Source organism: Rhodnius prolixus, unplaced genomic scaffold, assembly GCF_049639745.1.
Source record: "Rhodnius prolixus isolate KJV_2025 unplaced genomic scaffold, Rpr scaffold_5, whole genome shotgun sequence".
Classification (NCBI taxonomy): Eukaryota; Metazoa; Arthropoda; class Insecta; order Hemiptera; family Reduviidae; genus Rhodnius; species Rhodnius prolixus.
Window position 1 is genome coordinate 36,680,920 of NW_027411624.1, and position 23,697 is coordinate 36,704,616.

The following is a 23,697-nucleotide window of genomic DNA, read 5'->3' on the forward strand; positions in this document are numbered from 1 at the left end:
AAAAGAGCTAATCGATAAATCAGTTTAGGTAATATAACTTTTTTGATAAATCGATTGCAATTCACGTCACAGCAGCCTAAATTCTTTCTGCCTTGAATTCTTAGGAATGTAAAAAAATCCATCTTAACGGGTTGATAAAATTTACTAATTTAACCCACTTTTTCAGTTCTAAAATTTTTTTTGGATCTCGACTTAGAAAGTTAGGGGCAGATTTTATCCTACAAGATTAATCTAAGACGATGTAGTATGTTCATCAGTAACTAGAGAAGTAGAAAACTTAGAAAATTCAAGTTTTAATTGGTTTCCTAAATTTATTGAAGAAAATAACCAAATTTTCTTTTATCGAAGAATAAAGCAATACTTTTTATTAATTAAAAAAATTCTGTTAATTATTTTTGGTGACTGATTCATAGTTTACAACAGGATGAAAAAATAAATGCCAGCTTTTCAGTCGTGATACATTTATTCTGCCGAGCTTTCTGACCTAGGGACTAGGTCGGACAGACAATACAGAAGACACACCAACCCTGTTATGTGAAATACGAGGGTCGTTTGAAAAGTCCGTGCAAAAATAAAAACTACTTAATTTTTTGGGGTAAACCTTTTTATTTTTCAACATAGTTTTCTTTTAGGCTTATACACTTCGTCGTATAAGCTTTACGCTGCTCTAGTTTGTTGATCCCTTCCGAATAATAGGATTTGTCCAAGTCTGAAAAATAGCCATTCGTTTCTGCAATCACCTCCTCGTTTGAATAAAATCTTTTTCCCGCCAGCCATTTCTTCATATTGGGGAACAAATAGTAGTCCGAGGGAGCCAAGTCTGGAGAATAGGGGGGGATGTGAAACGAGTTGGAACCCTATTTCCATTAATTTTGCGACCACAACTGCTGAGGTAAGAGCTGGTGCGTTGTCGTGATGGAAAAGGACTTTTTCAGTGGGCCAATCGTGGGCGTTTTTCTTGCAGCTCGGTTTTCAAACGGTCCAATAACGATGAATAATATGCACCTGTAATAGTTTTACCCTTTTCCAGATAGTCGATCAGGATTATTCCTTGCGAATCCCAAAAGACAGTCGCCATAATCTTTACGGCCGAAGGAATGGTCTTCGCCTATTTTGGCGCAGATTCCCCCTTGGTAACCCATTGTTTAGATTGTTCTTTGGTCTCAGGAGTGTAGTGATGTAGCCATGTTTCATCCACAGTGACGAAACGACCCTTAAAGTCCTGCGGATTCTTCTAGAACAGCTGCAAACCGTCCTTGCAACACTTCACACGATTTCGTTTTTGGTCAAGCGTGAGCAATCGCGGCACCCATCTTGCGGGGATAGCTTTGTCATATCCAAATGTTGATGCAAACTATTATGTACCCGTTCCTTCGAGATTCCCACAGCTCTAGCAATCTCACGCACCTTCACTCTTCTGTCATCCATCACCATATCATGGATTTTATCAATGATTTCTGGAGTAGTAGCCTCAACAGGGCGTCCAGAACGTTCAGCGTCACTTGTGCCCATATGGCCACTCCGAAAATTTTGAAACCACTTATAAACTGTTCTAATCGAAGGTGCAGAGTCACCATAATGTTTATCAAGCTTCTCTTTAGTCTCCTGAGGCGTTTTGCCTTTCATAAAGTAGTGTTTAATCAACACACGAAATTCTTTTTCGTCCATTTTTTTGAAAATCACTCGACTTCCTCGATTCAAACGAATGCCAAACACAAAGAAATAGACCGATCTGGCTGAAACTTGGTGTGTGTTCTTCCAAGAGATGCTACTAACTGAACATAACCTCGATACGCGCCAGTGGTGCTATCTCTCTGACTTTGCACGGACCTTTCAAACGACCCTCGTATTACTTTGTAAATTAGCCCTGAAGATGACCTAGTCCCTAGGTCTGGAAAGCTCGGCAGAATAAATGTATCACGACTGAAAACTGGCATTTATTTTTCCATCCTATTAAAAAATTTCCTTATTTGATGTTTGTTCAACATGTTTTTTTTTTGTTCTTTGTTCTTTAGGAATGTTGTTCATGTATTATCTCGGAAAATCTGTTCACCTGCGATTACCTAGTGGAGTGACGTGTTTGTTGCTAGATTCTGACAGAGGAAATAACCTCTTTTTCTCTCTTGTTATTTGGCCGCAGAGAAAAAATGGTGTAAAGAATAAAATAAAATAGAAAATCAACAATAGATTTCCAGAACTGATATATTGATAGGTGGAAAAGGCATTTTCATTGTATGAAACTCTTGGGATGAAAATAGTTTTCCATGGTCGCCTTATGTCGACGCAAGAAAGGATAAATATTCAATTTTCTAACAACAAATCTTTTCCATTCCTTAACGACAATAAAACGCCTTTTTTTACTTCGGAAGTAAATCAGATCAAAATTTACTAAAATCAGTTTCTTATCGGAAATACTGATTTCGAGTTCAACTTTTAAACAAAGAAGAAATCTGGTTTGAACACTCACTTTGAGTTTTCCTAATTGGATGTTCTTGTCAGACAGACTATCAGACGGACAAACATATATCGCATTCAGTTCCTACAATCGAAAATTCTGCGCACCATCTTCTTCAATCTCCCCTTATCTAATCTAACCATTCGCATCGATCTAAGAATTCCCTTCGTAATTCGATTTAATCAAATCTCCTGTTACTTGTTATTCCATCTGAAACTAGTTTCTCATTCCCTATCAGCTCCCACACTGTCCTGCCGAGAAGTTTGATCCGCCCAATTGGCCCGCGAGAACATGGCAGAAATGTATTCCATAAAGCCTTAATGGCCAATTATAGCTGTCATCGTTGAATTGGCCGTCTTTCATGAGTCGAACCCAGTTTTTGGGGCGCTGAAGTTAAGCCACATCTCATAATTGTACAAATCTATTTTTTCATTTGTTGTAACCATGTAGGGGAAATTCGCCTGTCATATCGGTGCTTAAATCGTACCTCAATGATTTCAAAAGTACTGTTCTCGTCATACAAAAGTTACTAGCAGTATATCATCTACTAGCGCGTAGACAGTGGCATCTGCGTTTAAATGAATTAAGACAGTTTTTGGTAAACAAATTCATTTACAGCCATTTGAGTGTAATTTCCATCTGGTGTGTGGAAGCTCCTAAGTTATGAAAACACTAGTCAAATACATTTTGCTTTTTTAGTATTAGTTATATATCTATTAGTGATTTGTTTGCCTCTTGTAGTTTTGTCAAAGATTTTTTCCAAAATAGTTTTGGGGTTTTATTAACTGACATCCGCGCTGTGTCTTATCTCGTACCCAATTACGCTTCCTAAATCGTACCACTGGTGCCGCTTAAGACCCGGCCGCAAGGAGTTTCAAGTTTAGTTTTCTGGCGTATTTGTTGAAATACATTTTTAGTAACTTTGGGGGGCTAGGTAGGTCTTCAACCATTGGACCGATCTATTTTTTGACGTGAATACGTCTTTATTTGATATCATATAAAGGCAATCCAAAAAATCTAATGTTAACAAAATCTGGGGATACAGTTTGGCATTATAGTTTCGAAACTATCGTCTACATCCAAAATTAAATTAGACTACTGGTTAGCTAAAAGATCAAAGAATTCATTACGATAAGCGAGGACTGTGACGCATCGCGCGCGGTCGAGGGGGAAGCGCCGCCATTTTGAGACCATTTTGCTGCGAATCGAGATTTGCAAATAGTATAACTTTTGACTCGGAGAAGCTACGATGTTCGTTTAAGTTTTAATCGTCAGCTGTCGTCACAATCTATCGATTGTATATAAAACATTAGTGTAAAATAGTGACAGTGAATAAAATAAAGGTGTTAGAATAAAAAAATATTATCAAAAATATATAATGTCGGTCTTACGCGTCGAAAAGGCAAAACCAAATACAGAGTTCGTACACGGTTGGAAAGGGCTTCTCAAGAACAATCGAATGGTAATAATAAAACACCATATGACCGAGTCAAGCTGTGTCGGGCACGTAAAAGAATGAATACGGCCGAGCGGATCAACGACGGTATCACAGTACATCTGCAGCTGGGGCGGTTGAAATTATGCAAGTGGATGATGAAATCGCTTCTACATCGACAACGGACTGTACAAGCATAGATTGTGTTCGATCGTCGATTTGTTTCCTTGAATTCATCCTAAATACATAAATAATAATATTTTATATAAAAAATATAACCTGCTACGGAAACGTATTCACGTACAACACACGGCCGTGTCCATGACACAGCCACACGTTAATTTTTGTTAAATCACTTTAGAATTATTAAAGTAATCGCTAATTTTTTCAGGCGGAACTTAACGTCCAACTACCAAATTAGGTGTCGTGGACGGAGGCGATTAGCAAACATACTTTACTATGAATTTCTCATATTGACCATTATAATAAAATCCAAGGCCTATGACCGGGGGAATCGAACCCACTAAACCAACAATACATATTAGCTTCGCAGGTCTACTTTAGAATTATTATAATGTGGCCTTTTCAATTGGGTAAGAAAGAATCCTGGTAAAACAATTGAACAAAGTACGACTTCTGCAATCCTAACTTACTCTAAGTTAACTTGTAAAAAATCTTGAAACTTATACTTAACAGAAAAAAAAGAAAATTTCTGCTAAAATATTAATTGAATTCTAATCTTTTAATCTGTGCTAAAGATATTGTTCATGTTCAAGACAAAAGTTTACCATTTCCCTAAAGATAACCATCTTGGCAACTCAAATTGAATCTTTTTTTTTTTTTTGTTTTGTTAGAAGGGGGGTAAATTTAATGCTGCTATTTATTTGTTATTTTTTAAATTCAGAAAGCTTCTCTTGTCCTTAACGAGACGAGTGTAATTAGCGACATGGATTTAGCGTATTCACAAAAAAAGGAGTCAGCGACTTTAATTCTCTTTCTCTCGGTCTGGGAGTTTTTATCGTTTAATTGAAGTTCACTGAGGAGTTTTTTTTGCTTTTTTTTAATGAAGTAAATCGGATTAACCTAAGATTAACTATTTTTAATTATTTTTCTGTATAAAAAAAACAAAAATAGAACATGTCAAGTTGACAACGCTTTTTCCACTGGAGAGAGAGATATTCTCTCTCCATAAAGTGGAGTTATTTATTTTTTAAATTCAGCTGAATGTATTCAATTTATGTTATTTATTTGTTAAATGAAAGAATTCACTGAATGTCAGTTTGTTGCTCTTGTTTTTTATTGGATATAAATAAATAAAAAAATATTAACAAAAGAAAAAATATATATATTTACAACCAGTTAGATTATTTTTCAAGAATATAATCCTTTTAATTTATTATTTGATAATAAAATTTCCCTCGCACTCATAAATCTGTATTTAATTTAATTTTTTACAAAAATTGTACCCTGGAAAAATAATCCCTGAAAATGTTAACAATCCGCGTATCCTGCAACATCCTTGTAAAAAGAGTTGATAGATCCCGCTTTCAGTAACAAGTAACCAAAACATATTGCTTAGACAATGTCGGCAAATCGTTTGGGTTTTTTTTTTTTTTTTTTCTTTGGAAGCATAAGATTAGGGATTATTGTGGTTTTTGGGAAGCTGGGTAAATTACATTTAAACTCTTCACTCCCTAAAGCTTGGGGAATATAGGGTTTTGCTTTATCTGCGGCCCCCCTAGAAAGGGCCTAGATTCTTTATTACTTTCATTAAAAGAAGAAATCAAAGAAAACTAGGAATATGTGGAAAAGAATAAAAAAAAATGACCAGGGAATTATTTGGCAAACAATTCTCTGCCAAAATAAAACCGTTTATAGAATCAACAAAAATTTTGGTGAAAGCTTAAAAATAATAAAGAAGCTTTGAGCGTTTTTTTTTTTAAAAAAAACACTTTTTGTGGAAGGAAATGCTCATTTTTAAATGTTTTTGAGTATCCATTTTCACGATTGAAATATTACTGTTTATCTTTGAAAGAAAATGTTCTTTTCAGATGATTCAAATGCTGATTGATTTGACGTTATTTTTTTTTTTTTTACGCATCTTTCGTTCGTTTAATTGTGACAGCGGAAAGGTGAAAGTGAGCCCTAAGTCATTTTATTGTAGAAAATGGCCCAGAACTAGAAAGAAATACTTAGCCTCATTGAAAGATCAAGAAATCAAAATGCCAGCGAGGATTATACAGTCAAGTATGGTTAATGTAACTGAACAGTGAACCCTTTGGGTTAGGATAAACATTGGAAATCCGTGGCTATATTTGAATTTAACCCTTGAAATGAATGGAAAAGTGGGAAAGAAGGGATTTTTCCGTAGAAAGGGTCCCATTTAGCGGGAAAGTAGCAATGAAAGTAGTTCTAAAACGTTTGCCTAGGTTTTCACTTTTTTAAGTTCAGTGTGGAAATTCTGAATGATACGTTTGTCGAAGAATAACCACAATTAGCGCCAATGCTGAGCGGGGGTAAGAGTTGAAAGTACCATTCATTTAAAGCGGAGAGGTAATATTAAGCAGGTTACATTTCTTATTTTTTTGCACGATAAATTTCATTCATTAGAATTCCACATATTATATTATTGGTAGTAGTAGTACTATTTACTAATAATTTATTTATTTACTTGTTCATTCATCTTTTAAGTGACACGTCATATGAGGGGGGCTCCCTCACTTTAATGGATCCCCAAATTATCTAATTAATTTTAATTGAAAAACTTGTTATTTAATTAACAATACATAATAATTATATTAGAAAATTAATTATAGGTGCCATATTTAAAAGAAAATTATCGAAATTACGCAGTATTTGCTTTAATATAAGTATTTTAAAGTCTAGATTTTTCCGTACGGATGTTACAAAAAGGGGGAGCCCTTAGTTGGTTTATACTTTGAATTTAAACTGAATAATAGCCTCGCTCCTTGTTATCTGGACTAGAGTATATAGCAATTGAATTTGAATGACCAATTGTTACCGTGTGATGTTGCTAATGGGAACGTTTTTTAAGATCTGTTTCGTAGTGGTTATACAAAAAATAATATAGCAAAAAATTCACTATATAGGCAACATTTATTTTAAATTAAGAGATTAAAATAATTTTATTTATTAATTTTTGCCTAGTTTTTGTTTATATACTTTGATTTAAATACAAATAAATATGGCCTTGAAAAGACTATAGTCCTATTTGATTAATTTTTTTTTTATTATTATTATTTCGCAATATTACGAAAAATATTGACAAATAATTTCCTATTATTTAAATAAAATTTAATTTCATTCCATTTCTGTCCAAATTATTTAGGCATGTTTTAATAAACGGTAATAATATTAATTAAAATTAATGATAATAAAATATAAACATGAAAACAAAGACAATTTGAAATTAAATCATTTAAACAAAAAACAATTAATTATTAGAAGAATTTAAGACTAAAATATTAATTGAAATTAACGGTAATTAAAAAAATTAAACGAAACTAAGACAATTTGAAATTAAATCGTTTAAACAAAAAGACTAATAAAAAAAATCAATTAATTATTAGAAGAATTTAAGACTAAATTAATTAATAATTAAATCTTACCTTCGATAATAGAAGTAGCGTGAGTATTAAGGGTGCAAGCGATGTAGCGATCATGATTAAAAGATATCTGCGCGTCTGATGTCTATTACAGTGTAGCCACGCCGTGTCTGACCGGCTGCCTCCAGATGTTCGCTTATTTACCACCGTTGGAAGCAGTCAAGCGCTTGCGCCGCCTCTCTTAGGGGGGCAGTGGGTAAAAAAAGAAGAAGATAATAATAAGTTGAGTGGGGGATCCGACAGTAGCGTTTAGCCCTCGTCCCAATATTCTCATTCTTAGACTATTTTTTTTTTTTTTTTTTGGTTCAGTCGTATTTATTAACTCTTGCTGTTATTTCTTATATTCATCATTTTCTTAGTTTGTTTTTAATTCACAGTTTTTCTTTTTTGAGTTTCTCTTACACTCAGTAAAAGGGCGTGCTGCGATCTAGTAGACTTTCAGTTTCTATTTTATTATTATTCTAACAAAACAAATAATAATTTTTTAAATTCCACAATGACGAAAGCGTGGTTGTAACAAAAATTGGTCTGTACGTGCGTTTTTTTGCGTTTAATTAGTCTAAAAAATGGAAACACTTAGTTTAAGGAACTAAACTTCCGGTGCTCATGGCGCACATGTAGATCTATAACTTTTACCTAAAAAATTTTCACAGCAAAATCCTTATTTTAAGGCTTTTCTGAGGGAGAGGTGAGTTTAAAATTTCCTGTAAAATAATTACAATATAATGGTACTACGTATATACATACATTGCAATCTGCACTCAAATTTAGAGGTGTACTTCTCCCTATGGAATATGAAGGAATCACCATAAGTTACCTTCTTTTGGGTATTCTCTGAGTCACTATCAGGAAACGCAGTTACTTTTCATTAGGAGAAGTGGATTAACCACTTATCCAAAAGTATGCAAGAAAGAGAGAGAGGAGCCGGTATTTAGGTATTCCTGGTGCCTTATGCACCGCTCCATGCATAGCCTTCACTTTAGCCTTAAATTAGAAGGTTGGTAGTCTTTTAAAAGAAAGATTTCACATCCTTAACTCTAGTAATGGCCCATGATCTTCAGAGAAATCCAAGGAATTGAGGAGATAGCCATTTCCACTGACAGGAAACCACCAAGGTTTCACTACCAAGGCTAGAACTCCCAGAAAGAGAGAGAAAAGCCGGCAGATTGAGATAGCCCTAATCACCCCACGAAGATTTTTGGAGGCGATTTTGGAAACAGCAAACACCCTGTCAATTCTCGTTTACCAGTATAAGCTACATTCTCGGAGACTCTGACATTTTTGCAGCCATCACTTCCGATCTATTCATCCTTCAGCATGAGTGACACGATGCCAAATATCTTGCTGTCCTTTTCTTCCCTAAAAAAAACCTTTCCAAGATGTTCTGGGTACGAGTCCCTTTGCCTTCTCTCAGCTAGATGGAAGTAAAGAACACTTCAGTCATGGTTTAGGACGATTTCGTACCGTCTTTGTTGATCTGCTCCTAGAAGCTGTTGTCCACCAGAAGATAGAGATCGTCTCCTTCATTACCTTTTTTTTGCTTTTTTTTTGGCATTGGCTTGCGCCATACAGCCAGCATCGTCTAGGTGCTTATCACTAGAATATCACTCACTCTCCATTCTTACTTATAAATACATCCGCTTCACACATTCATCCCTCTACTATATACAACTATTTTCCTAATCCTTACAGCTAATGGATGGATCAGTACTCTATATTCCTGCCATCCTTATAGCTTAACCAAAATTAAAATCACCGTAATCCTTCTCTAATCATTTTCTTGCATTCATTCTATAACTTTTAAATACATTCATATTTCATAGCTACAGATTTAAGCACATAGATGTTGGTGGAGAATATTATGTCTTCGTAGCGAAATGGTGCATCTAAAAATGCCTGAAACATATATGTTAAGTCGTCAAACATTCGTTTCCTTTCTACTACATAACGTGGACATTATTACAATCCACGCAAAGAGGAGAGGACCTTCTGTTGATCCTGTGAAGATGCGATCCGCACACAGCGTGGTTCCTTCATTACCTATGTACCACTGATTGCCTATTAACTTCATTACTTATACGAATATTATGACAGAAATTAAATTGGTAAAATTACAAACGAAGGATATGGTACGACCGTAATCGTTAGATCGTTCGATCGAATAAACTTTGATTTTAGAGAATTTCGCGAACAAATTCTAAATTTCAAATAATTTCATTCAGTAAATTGTGAATATTCACTCATACTTCTTTCTCCTACGAAGATTTACTCAATGAAATCTCTTGAAACACAGAATTTGTTCGCAAAAAAGTTGCGATAAGAGGGAATACAAATTATTCAGTTCCGCTCAACCGATTTTTCTTGCAATGAAATTGCATTTTAGAAGAAATTTCAAACTCACCTCACTTCCGGAATTGCTTAAAAAAAAAAAGATTTTAAAACAAAAATAAAATATCGTTGTTTACGCAATCAAATTAATTGTTATTAAATCAACAAAGTTAGTTAGTAATGAACCTAGTAATGAACTAATAAATAAATTAAATAAATAAAACAAAAAACAACCTAATTCATAGCAACTAATAAAATATTTTAATTTTTGTGTGTAAATTAATTACTTTAAGCAGCAGTTGCTAAAGTCTAATGGATTATCTCTAGATTTCTGGAGGAATCGGCCTGTTTGGGGAATGTCCAGTGATAAAAGATCCCGTTCAAAGATTTCTCATCCAGACAAAGTTATTTCAGAATAGTTTCTAGTTACATTCCTGTAGCCAGTGTTCAAGAAGCAATCCATTGCTATATTTCACTTTAAGACACTTGCATTTTTAAGATTAGAAGTTAAGATTCTTTCCCATTTATTTTGTATTCAATATAACACTAAATTTAAAGTAATCTTTTTTTTATTCACCATCCCATATAATCAACCTCAAGAGTTTCAGCAACCACAACACTGTGCGGATGGAATGCTAGTGCTAAGGTAAGGGGTCTAGAAACTCCTTTAAGAGAGGAATTGGGCACCTTGCCTTACCATAGCCAACCTATTTCTTTCCCTTGCCCAAATCAGGGTGACTCTGTCTCTAGATCTTTGTGGCATTTCCATTATCAATCTGACGATTCCAAAATTACCTGGAATTGCAGATTACACTGGCTACATCTTCCTGTTGAATGAATTTCTTGCCAGGAAATTGCTGCAAACTACCCAAATCTTCTTCGCCCCAGCTCCAGTTCGCTCTTGACTTATCCCCAGTCCACTTCCGTGTAATTCCAGAAAGAGTGGGCTCACTCTTCCATTTCCTGTTATATATAAAAATAAAATTGGTAAAAAAAGTCCTTATAATTAAAAAAAATTGTAAAAACCGGTACTTAATTAATTACTAAGTTGACAAATTACTTGGGTTAATAAAATTAAAAATTATTATTTTTAATTACAGCATCCAGAGTAAGGTCTTCTTCATAGTGCGTGGCGTACATGTGACTAAAAGTTTTTTCATGTTTTAGGACGCCTACACCCTGATGAATGGGCGGATGTTCCTCTAATCCGTCCAACGAGGAATATTCTAGAAGTTGGGCCGTTTCATAGTTTTATTTTTAATAAAAATTTAAACAATTAACTCAAATCTTAGAAGCTCTTTTTTTTGTTTAGTAGACTAAGATCGCAGAGGGCTTCAATCGACTTCTAGGGTTTTGAATAGGCTGGAAGCGAATCTAGGTACGAGCAGATCATAAAAAAAGGAATATTAAAATCATTATGGAGAACAAGTTGGTAACATTATATTCAGTGATTCGCTAGAAGATTTTGGATTGGTATAACTGGATGCGAGGGACTTAAAAGGCATAGTTAAACCCCAAAGTTCTGTGCTGTAAGACCAGATAGGTCGAGTCCATTGTCTAGTAGATCAATTTGTTTTCCTGGTGCAATAGTTTGTTGTCTTGTCTTTTAAGGTCTTCTGAAGGGATTCAAGTGAGTCTGCGGGCTAAATATAAACCCAGATATTGTACTTTACCTGCGCATGGGATTGGGATTTGGTTGAAGTAGATGGAGGGAGTCTGAGAAGTTCTAAACTTTTACTATTTTTTAGCGATAAGATTAAAAATTTAAACTGTGTGGCAATTTTTAGAGTTCATCACCAAATTTCGACACTACGCATTCCAACTAGAATTCACTCATCCAAATTCTCTACTTGAACTCACATCTTCTGGATATCTTTGATTTTATTTATTTAAGGCGCATCACAACATGTTGTTCTTTTGAAGCCCAAAGTCTTGTCCAGCACATTACCAGGCATTAGGCCTATGAAAATCCCCGGAAGTGAACATTTAAGGGCATAGGCAACTGCATTAGAACCTAGGCTATCCGTGTGAGAATTCAATGCATTAACCACCTATCTTCATCTTGACCTTCTGGATCTATCATCCTGGAGACCTGTCAAAAGAATAATAGTTTTTGTCCTAAAATGCTATTGACTGTTGTATCTAATAGGATTACCGCAAATTTTCATGTTGAATTCATTAAATGCTCATATAAATATTGATTAAAATGTATGTATATATTATACATTATACATAGTATTGTGTACCTGGCAAATTATATTATGTCGCTAATGGAATAAAGGTAATGTTTGAAAGCGGAATCTGGAAAAATGAACCATTTTCTTCTGAAATAGAAATTTCGTATTATCAATAAAATGCGTTGTAATATTAATATTAATATCATTACATATTACATGATGCATTATAATGCATCAGTAATGAGTAATAAATCAGTTACGTCTGTGCTTGACTATTAGCATAAAAATCATAATTTGATTAAAAACATTAATATAATTTTCTATATTAAACATATAATTAGGTTTTATCCGGAATATAATCGATGTGGTCATAGGAATATCCGGAAAGCAAATGTTTTAGTGCAATAATTTGAGAAATTGGGTAACCATCAAGGCCAAAACTTGCCATCATAATTGACGTAATGACTTGCCTGAAAAATAGGCAAACCTATAGATGATTTTAGGCTTGAATCTTGAATGCTAGCTGCAGTTTAGAGGATGAATAGCGGCCGATCAAAATAATTGCTCCTCTCAGTTTCTCTTTAATGGAACTCTAGCTACCTTTTGGTAATTTGGAAGCAGTAATCGGAAGTGAATCTACGTCTTCCTGTAATAGACGCACTTTTATATAACCAACTTTTGAACATTAACTGCCGGTGATCGTTCCTCGCGTTTATTTCCTCAAGTTTAAGAATAGATCGAATAGATTTTCAAAAAAAAATATTTTAACGTTAAATTTACAGTTGAATTTTATTTTTTTTTACGCTAATAATACTTTAAATATCTCTTCATGTTATCTGCTCCCAGTGAACTAGCCACTAGTGGTGTTTAGGTAACCTTGCGGATATCGTTGGTCCAACAGTTACTAACTACAATTATCACCAGACTTTTCTATAAGCCTGCAGAGGTAGTTGATGTGTGACAGCTATTTGGGTTTAGCGTACCCACAGGCTAACTCGAGCTCATCTAACCACACACACACACACACACACATTTCCAGACGCGACAATCTACGAACAAACACTTGAGACTTAACTAAGCTGCCATAGATCTTTTAGAGCGCATTGGATTTTGTTTTATACATATATTCTCTCTCTTTTTTTGGATCTATGATCTACTATTATATTCTTGATAGAAGGGTATATGCTAGTTTTCTGACTTTAAATTCCCTCTTTAAGGATTAGCTTAGATTACGGAGTGATTACAAAACCCCAAATCCATGACGACCTAAAGGCGATCTATTTGGGGTTCATTTAGCGTCTGGATTAGTTTAAAGAACGTGGTATAGGGTACAAATTCTGTATGAGTTCGTGTTAGATGGAGATACCTGAAATGGACGCCCAGATCCCTGAAGTATAGAAGTCACATATGGTAGGTTCTCTAAACAATCTTACAAATCATTTGTACAGACGGGATAGTTACGGCGGATAGTTGTAAGGTCTACTAGTTAGTGCTAATAGTTTAGACCGTGCAGAGGGATTGGCCACTACTTCAGGGAATTGGGCGTCCATTCCTGGTATCTCCATCTACCTTCACGAACTCACACAGAATTTGTACCCTATACTACATTCTTTAAAACTATACCAGACGCTAAATGAACCCCCAAATAGATCGCCTTTAGGTCGTCCATGGATTTGGAGTTTTGTAATCACTCCTTAATCTAAGCTAATCCTAGAATTGTGGTTCATTTTGTTAAAAAAAATCCTGGTCCAAAGAGCCGAGAGTTAACGCTGAACAGATTCTCTGTACACCATTATTTTCGCTCTCACGTGACTCCAAAATGACTGTGACCAACAAAACTCTTCCTCTACAAAGTAGTCATTAGGCGCCGATGTTGCTCTACACCTGCTCCGCCTGGAGCCTGACACTTGTAGTAGTGAACATCAAGAAACTACAGGACAACGCAAAACAAATTTCTGGAGACTCCCAGCAGACTCTCCACGACGCACTAGAATTTATTCACTCCACGGAGACTGCATCCATTATCCCCCGGGGTACACTCCTATATCCAAAAATCGTCCGCTGAAACTCCTTTCCATCCTAGACTGCCATCCCAATCTGCGGCGACATAGCCTCCTACAGATCCTTCTACAACATACAGGACACAGAAGACTAAAACATATCCTACAATACACTCTCTACATTAGCTGCAGGTTTTTCCTCTCCCTTTTTTCCCTGCATTCCAATCCTCCTCACCTAACTTTTCTCTTTCTTCACTTAGTTAAGAAGGTTGAAATGTACTATACATTTATACTTCTATATTTATTCTATGTATATATTTATTATAATAAATATTTATTCTATTCTATTCATTCATATTTTTTCACTTTTAACTAATAATGTGTTAAAGGATATTTATCTAGTGATAACAAAGCCATCATGATGGACAAATAGCAAGTGATTGCGATATCAATGGATGGTACTAAATGGAAATAAAGTATTTACGTTAAGAGACACTGGATATATTTACTGGGTTCCATTATTTTTAGTTAATCAAACTGGTGCCTAAATAAGCAACACTTCTGTTCCTCTAATACAAACAGACTATGTTCACTAGCTCCTATCATTTATACTGGACAGCTCTATATTCCCGTGCATGTATGTGTGAGATAGCACGTTCACAATGATGGCACAAACACTCTCTCGAGGGCAGATCTAAAACAATGATGCAAACCAAATTAGATATAATGGGGTCGGTTAGTATTTCTTCTGATCAAACTGAGCGTGCTATCATTGGCCAGCCGTGTATTTCAACAGATGTCGCAATTCTGGTTTTTCTGTGGGTTTGAGCAGTCTAATTTTCATTCCATTATTTTATTTCCGCTTGTATAAGCTAGATGAACAAGAAGAACCTGTTTTTCTCGAATTTTAATTTCAGACTATTTTAGTTGTGGGTCGTAATCACAGCGCTGATTTGCGTAAAAAACAGAAGAACAATATAATTTTTTTTTTCACAACCTGGAAGGCTTTCAGAGTTTTTATGCGATTCTTGTGGTTTTTGGTGTCCAATATTAAGGGTGCCAGCGTCAGTACCACCTGAAGCTGAAGACTAAAATTATCGTCATTCTAAGTACAGTGCTCAGTATCTTAGAACTGATATCTTTCATCAAATTCTAGCCACGGAAAACGAGGCACGTCTCAGCTCAAAGATGGTTTTGAACAATACAGCAAAGAATTATTGTTTCTTTAAGGCGCATCCCCCAGCTAAGGTTGGAAACATAGTGGAGCGGCGATGATAGTTGCTTCAAATCAAAGAGACCGACGAGCAGTGAGCAAAGAGTCTTGCATGAACATAGTGACGAGTTTAGTCGAGTTTCCTCCTTTCGACGAGACATGATGGAGGAATTATTTCTATACGAATATTCTTCCTTGAAAAAATTTGGTATTTGCAACATCTTATAAGCAGGAGCTGCAGTGTTTATGATATGAACAGGAAGAGATATGAACTTGATGAATTCCATCACTTGTATCAACAACTTCGGGGAGCATCCTGGCAAGTTTCATGCGTATTTTCGAATGTCTATTCCAACATTTGATTACATACTAACCAGTGTTGAAGACATGTTAATCAAGAATAGGACGAGTTTCAATTTTAACCACATTTATCCTGTTCTATTCCTTATCCGACCCAAATCGGTGGGTCCTTTTGGTCCCACAGAGGTTTTTTTTTTAAAAAAAAAAAACTACACCAATAAATGCAGCAATATCCATTTTAACCTTGAAAATTGAGCGCGATGAGAGCGAAGAAATCAAACATGTCTCAACACGTTGCTCTACTCTCTCTCTCTTGGTAGCGTTGCTCTATCTTTGCTTTGCTTCCCACTATGCGGCAGTCCCATACGGTTAACTTGTGTTTGTTTTCGCCGCTTTGCTCGTCGCTCCACTATGTTTCCAGTCTAAGTTATAGCTGGAGCCAACTCACTGAACTTACAGCATCCAGAGGGGTGTTTTCTTCACTAAAGGGAACACCAACTAAATCAGTGATCTGTAGTCAGGTTCCTAAGAAGGAAAACTTTGAAAACTTGAATTTGAGGCCAAGACTTCCGGCTTACTAACCAGTCAATCGCACTTCCAACTTAGAACTAATACCATCGCAGAGTTTGCTGTTGAACTTGAAAGTAGTGAATTTCCCGCAATTTATTTTACTTCTTCCACTGGTTTTCTTCCATCATCATTCTTTTATGCAGTTTTCCTTTTAAAGGCACTCCCTAACCAAGTTGGGTCGGTAATGGGAATCACTTTTTTAAAAAAAAGTGGGATTTTTTCCTCCCTGCGCCCTAATATGTATATCCCAAGTTGTTTAGGGTGCTACCAAGTTTACTATAGTGCAACCATCCACATCTTTCTACTAACACCCACACCTCAGAGTATGGGAAATTTAAATTTCCATACTAAATGGGTGGAAATATTTCAAGTGGTTTATATTGGTGATTAATAAATGTAGAGTTGGTGTAATTACGTGGCTGCGGATCTCGGCCCAGTTTTACGAGATAGTGGGTAAGAGCGAAGTTTGCAGCAGGTATTAGTAGAGCTTGGGCTATAGTTTAAGCGAAGTTATTAATCACGGCTTATGGCTCACAGAGAACTTTAGCATACCTCTTACTCTGCATACATATTCAAACTATTGGACAAACAGTTCTGACTGACGAATTAAATTACACCTTTAATTACCATTTTTACTTGCTATTACTGCAAGATCAGTGATTGGGCTGATTTTTTTTAATTTAAATTGATCTGAGTGATTGAGTTTTCCCCCTCTTAATTGACTTCAAACGAGGGACTGTACATTTCAGCTGGCTGCATATCTTAAATCCTAAAACTGCAAACAAATAGATCATATCACTTATTTATAAAAAATTTAAATTTTATTATTTTCTCTTCATTTTAATTTAAGACGCGTCAACATATTTGAAACTGGTTACACACATGTACGATTTCCCTGTAGCGCTAAAAGGATTTTAGCCATAATGAATCCTGAAGCGCTACAAAGCATTTACAAATTCTCATTAGAGGGGAATAAAATAAAAATATAGGATGCAGAGGGGCTCCGCAAAAAAAGTGGCGCACTTTAAAAATGCGTTATCTTTTTTTCTCTGTAACTTTTTTGTTCTACATTTTATTTTAGTTAACAAATATAAGAAGTATAAAGTTACGGGAGGGCTAAAATAAAATAAAAAATGATCTAAAAGAAATAAAAACCTTTAATTTAACAAAAAAGTACTTCTCGGCAAAAAATGAATTTGAAAAAAAAGTATTTCTTCCGATTAAAAAAAGAGAAAAAGAATTTTAGTAACGTGTATTGCTCGCATTACTGCATCCAATCTCCTCGGCATACTCCTTATTGAATTTCTCATGAAATCTTGTGTTAATTCCTCCCACATCCCCACCAGAGCACCTCGCAACTCTTCTAAGCTCCTGGGAGGATTATTTCTCCATCTTAATCGTCTACCCAGCTTATCCCAAAAATGTTCAATTGGATTTAAATCCTGGCTGCGTGCTGGCCACCTCAAAACTCGAATGCTAGTATCCTGTAGATATTGAACAACACAGGCGGCAGTGTGTGGTTGGCCATTATCTTGCATAAAAATAAAATTTTCCCCAATAAATGGTGCATAGGGTATCAAATATTGCTGCAAAATTTCCCTCACATACAAATCTGCATTCAAGATTGCCCTGTTGAATACGTGGAGCTCAGCCTAAGCCCCCAAAGAAATCCCAGTCCACACCATCACTGAACCACCTCCGAATGATAGTCTACCAGAAATATTGCACGGAGCGTAGCGCTCCCTAGGCCTTCGGTAAACTCGTCGCCTCCCATCAGGTGCGTAGAGAGCAAAACGGGACTCGTCTGAAAAGAGAAGGATTGGAGAACCTGTTGCGGTGTTCCCTAGCGAACTCTAGACGGGCTCTCCGATGGTCTACGGTGAGCAATGGTCCTATGGCTTGCTTCCTAGGGCGTAAATTCATTTCAGCGAGCCTTCTTCAGTACAGTTTCGGCACTGACTGAAACTCCACGAACAGTAAGCAGTGTTTGAGCAGTTTCAGAAGGAGTTGATGTACGTTTTCTCAGAGTGTGAATTCTAATAAATCGGTCATCAAGTGCTTCTGTGGCTCTTGGTCGACCCGAACCTTGTCTGCGAGTGCAGAGGCCTGTCTCCCGGTAACGATGGATGGCTCTACGGACGGTGGTCTCAGGCAACCCTAACATTCGTGCTGCGTACCGCAGACTCCGTCCATCCTCAACTAATGCAATAATACGGGCCACTTGAGAGTTTGCAATGCTTTCAGCTTGAAAAAAGTCGAAACGCAACTGTAGAGGTCAATAAATTTATTTACTGTTGAGGTAAAGTTCACGTTGTTGTTTACACAAAAGACCGAAGGGGATTAAACGAGGAATTGCTTCACTATTTTCAAGAAACTTTGGACCTTGATTCGATTAATTGTTCCCGGACAGTTTATGAAAATAATTAAAACTAATAATATTTGCCCAAAATGTGATAAAACAAAAAAGAAACGCTTTTTTCAAAGTGTGCCACTTTTTTTGTGGAGCAGTTTATGTACACCACTCTTTTTTTATTTTTTAGCGCAGCGCTCAAGATATCCCTTATCTCATGGAAGCCACAAAGAAGAATGAAGTAGAAGTGTGGCAGTCATGATGAAGAGAGAAGGGAAAGAGGCTGCGCTATTCCTCAAATTGTATATTGGAAAAGATAGGGCTGGTGTTTTCCACCAATATATTGGGAAATTAAGGCATCAGGAGCCAACAGTGATTGTACATACCAATATGTTGGTTTTTTTTCCAGCCCTCATAAAATAATAATGGTTAATGTGCAAACAAGACCACAAAAACAAAAAATAACTAACATATTTGAGGTCACTGACGCCCGGTGCCGTTTTTTACCAGTGCACTGCTCCTCTTCAGACGGTGTCCTCTCGTCATACGCACCATCAATTGACTGTAAAAAAAAGCTATAAGTTAGAAAAACTTCAAGGGCCAGCAGCTGAATTCGTGCCCAGGATCTCGCGTGGTAATCCCAGTATACGCCAACTACTCATCTAATCCCTTCCCTAAATCTTAATATACTTCTTAAAACATAGAAAACTGCTGGAAGCTTCTTATCTGAGCGTAAAAGGAAAAAAGCTCCCAAAAAAATTGAATAAACTAGTACTTCCGGAAAAAAGGATTTTGATTGCTAAGTTACCGGAAAAACCCTCTGATGGGGATCCAATCGAATGTTGCAGCTCTCTCTCGGTTTTCTTAGTCTTTTATGAGCATCCAAAGAATTAAATTTTGTTTTGTTGGCATATCATCATCTGACTGAGTTCATTGAGGTCCGGGGTTCATTTTCAGTGCATTGCCGGCCTCGGGACAGTGTTTTCTCGTTAAAGACAACACTCCCAAAAATCGGACAGTGAGCTATAAGAGGCTCCTAAGGGCAAACGGCAGGATTCGAATCCGGAAACTCTGCATCCAATGAGCTTAATCTTTTCCCTAAAATTGAAATATTAGAAAAATTTTGAACAAAAATTATTGATCTATATAGTGAATAAAATGTTTTTAAAACATTCATAAGATCCAGGAATTGGTCCAAAGTATATTAGAGAACACCCTTAGTAAGGTGATACTTTTTAGGGTTATAAGATATCTGTATGGCCATTAACTAAGACATATCCATCCCCTTCACAGCTTCCATTATACATATGTTAGCCCAAGCAATGTTTTTAACGATGCTTCTCACATAACCTAACATTGACATTTTACTCGTTAAAATATTGTACAAACCAATACGTCATTACCGCTGATATCCATCAAACACATCTCGTTTTCGGCCATATAATATGGTAATTTATCATTTCTAAAAAATTTATTATCTTGTGTAATTTGTCAGTTAGGTGTTAAATTAGGATGAAAAATGAAATTGAAAATTAACAATTTTAATAAAGTTAAAAAAGAAAAACAACTACTAACTTGACGCGATCATTTCTGGAATAAATAATGCTTTATTGCAATCAATCTGTGTATTATTTAAGCCAAAGTTTTTTAGTAGAATTGTGAAGGTTTTTATTTTATTTATTTATCCTTTTAATGAGATTTACACCTGTACTACAGGGTACAGTAGGTACAGGTGATAGGTATAAATCAATAGCGTGTCAGACGTGAATGACGGTCATCCAGTGATGGCCGCCATTAGTCACCCAGTTGGACACGGGGCCAACGGCGCCTCAGCCGTCTTCGAGGAGTCTTGGAGGGTAGCGTAGTTGAAGATAAGTTTGCAGCTAAAGGGTTGTGATGAAGAGAGAGTTTTTGGTGAAAATTTTTATATCGAATTTTGGCAAGTTCGGAGATGAGTGGAATTTGGAGATCTGTATGGATTGTTTGGTTGCTAACATAGAATGGAACGTCTACTATGCGGCGCAGTATTTTAGATTGGAGAGTTTGCAGTCTATTGGTGTTGGATTTTTTAGCTGTTCCGTAAAGTTCGAGTCCGTAAGTCCATATTGGTGTGAGAAGAGCTGTATAGAGTCGTCGTTTGTTCTGTAGTGAGAGTTTTGAGCGTTTGTCGAGTAGCCTGGCTAGAAGTTTGTATCGTTTGTTTAGTTCGGTACGTTTAAGTCTCGTATGGGGGTTCCAGGTAAGTCCAAGGTACTAGGTACATTCCAAGGTACCGCACATGGTCGGCTGGTGGGATAGGTGTATGATGTAAGAAGACAGATGGTGGAGTCTGACGTTTGAGTGTGAAGACTATGTATTTAGACTTAGTTAGGTTAATTTTTATTCGCCAGTTTTCTAACCGAGGTTCTATTGAGTGAAGGTGGGACTGTAGTGAGCGTACTGCAAGGATAGGGTCAGAGTGTGTGGAGAGAATGGCAGTGTCGTCAGCGAAGGTGTAAATAGAGGTATTAAGGTTAGAAGTTAAGTCGGCAGTGTAGATTGTGTAAAGAAGAGGAGCTAAGACACTTCCCTGTGCCACACCAGCAAGGACAGGATAGATGGAAGAGTGAGTAGTGCCTTGAAGAACTTGGAAGAATCTGTAAGAGAGTTAAGAGCTGAGTATGAGGTAATAAGTGCTAGGAAGGATGCGCTTGAGTTTCCACAGAAGACCTTCGTGCCAGACTCGGTCGAAGGCTTGCGATACATCAAGGAATACTCCAGAGCAGTATTGTTTTCGCTCGAGTGAAATAGCAATGGTGTCTACAACACGATGGTCCTGCTGGATCGTGAAGTTTAAATAAATTTATCAAATACAGTTTTCAGAATTTAGAAAAAAGAGGTTTTAAGCCCCGTTTTTCTTGTTCATGGAATGGAAAATAGAATTAACTGAACTAAATCCGTTTATCCTCTATAAAAATCCCATTAAAACAAATAATCCGATTTTTTTGCTTTTATAAAAATCTAACGTTAAATTAATTTCTAAGAGATTCATGGAAAAAAGAGAAATATTAATTAAGAATAAGAGAAATGAGCAGAGTACTTTCATCTTGTTAGTTAACTTTATTTTTAACGCCCCTACAGAGGGGGGTGTGCAGCGGGGTGGGGGGTAAGAGGAAAAACTCGCAGAACCCATTCATGAATATTAATGTAATTAACTCGCAGCGCAGTGGAAATTTACTAAATAATGGCGGAAGCAATAAAGTTAGTTAAGGACACATTTCCTTCTTTTCTCAAAGAATTTGGTCCTTTTTCCGCCACCACCATCCCCCCCACACACACACAAGATTTTTCTTATTTTTTAAGGAAATTTCCGTACCTAAATTTTCTCTGCCTGTCTCTCTGTTAAGCCTCCCACTCTGATAGCCTGATAACTTGGCGGCCGCCATGTTTGGGATAGGAGTTTTCTCAATTGTGGAATTTCATTGGTCTTGAGTCTATTTTTGTTTATTCGTAACAGGGAGAATGGTTTTTCTTCAGCCTTATTTTGACTTGAAAATACATGTTACAAGATTACAACTAGTGTTGTTCAGTTGAGGTTCGAGCTGAAGGCTAAACCGAGTCGAGCCTTTACTGCTTGAGCCTTCAGAGCTTGAGCCTTATAGCCCTCGAAGCTGGAGCCGTGAAGCTCATGTTTGGAGGCTCATAAACCTGGAGTTGAAGGCTCTCACAAAGTGCAAGCCCTTTTAAAATTCTTAAGGAATGACGAGTAATCAATGAGCAACGAACATTTTAGAAATTATTGTATTATTCATTTAAACAAAAATATGTTTGAAAAATTCATTAGCTGCTATAACTTGATTTTATTTTAAGAAATGATTTTTTTTAATTAGTACAAATAAAATGCTTCATATAAAAAACAAAACCAAAAAGCTCGAGCCTTTTGAGCCGAGCATTGGAGGCTCACCGAGCTCTCTGTGAGGCTTCAGTTTGAGCTCTCTGACTCGAGCCACCCGCTGAGCCCTGAGAGCTCGAGCGCTCAAGGCTCCAACATTATAGCCTTATAGCTTAGCTCTTGAACAACACTAATTACAACAGCCTAAACTCAGGCCCCATAACCCACGATAACTACTTCTCCATAAATCCTTTTCTATAAATCTTGGCATTTTCCTCAAGACATAGAAATACCTGCTGGGAAACTGTTCAAATGAAAGGATACAGAAAAGCTATTTAAAAAAAAAATCCAAACTCCAAAAAATTCTCAACGTTTAACCATTTCAAAAGAAAATTTGCCCTACAGTCTCTTCTAATTCTTTCTTCTCCATGTCCTACACGAGGTTAGAGTCGCTCTCTTCTACTCCTTCGTGAGATAAGGATACTATCTTTTGAGCGCCGCATGCAGCTTTATTCCATCCTACAAATAACGCAATGTCATCTTAATATGACTTCGTTTAGTGTTAAGTCCTTATTCGTACAGTAATTTTAAAGTTTCCTGGATTATCCTGAAATAAAGCACCATCGATTTCCTTTAAAATACCTAATTTGTTGCATAGTTGTTGATTGTAGGCTTACTTTAATTTGAAACGTTGCTATAGAAAACGGATGTAGGGGTTTAAGTTTCCTCTTAAGTTACTTAAAAGGAATGAGCTCATTACCTGTAAAAAAAAAAAGTAAAGTAAAGTAATCGCCTATTTTTTCAGGCGGGGCTTAAGGTCCAACTACCAATTAGGTGTCGTGTGCGGAGGCGACTAGCAAACATACTTTACTGTAAATTTCTTTTATTAACCATTAAATAAAATCCAAGGCCTAAGACCGGGAATCAAACCCAGTACCACAATACATACGAGGGTCGTTTGAAAAGTCCGTGCAAAAATAAAAACTACTTAATTTTTTGGGGTAAACCTTTTTTATTTTTCAACATAGTCTCCTTTTAGGCTTATACACTTTGACCAACGCTGCTCTAGTTTGTTGATCCCTTCCGAATAATAGGATTTGTCCAAGTCTGAAAAATAGCCATTCGTTTCTGCAATCACCTCCTCGTTTGAATAAAATCTTTTTCCCGCCAGCCATTTCTTCATATTGGGGAACAAATAGTAGTCCGAGGGAGCCAAGTCTGGAGAATAGGGGGGATGTGAAACGAGTTGGAATCCTATTTCCATTAATTTTGCGACCACAACTGCTGAGGTGTGAGCTGGTGCGTTGTCGTGATGGAAAAGGACTTTTTTGAGGGCCAATCGTGGGCGTTTTTCTTGCAGCTCGGTTTTCAA

General features: G+C 36.4%; 1 protein-coding gene across 1 annotated transcript in view; it reads right to left on the reverse strand.

Moving 5' to 3' along the window:
• The window catches only part of Nplp1 (Neuropeptide-like precursor 1), a 291,237-nt gene extending 283,561 nt beyond the window's left edge, over window positions 1-7,676 (reverse strand). The window contains exon 1 of the mRNA XM_074135529.1: window positions 7,520-7,676. Within this exon, the coding sequence (XP_073991630.1) occupies window positions 7,520-7,573 (54 nt within the window). The 5' untranslated portion in view covers window positions 7,574-7,676. The remainder of the gene's footprint in view (window positions 1-7,519) is intronic.
• Between the last annotated feature and the right edge of the window lie 16,021 nt (window positions 7,677-23,697).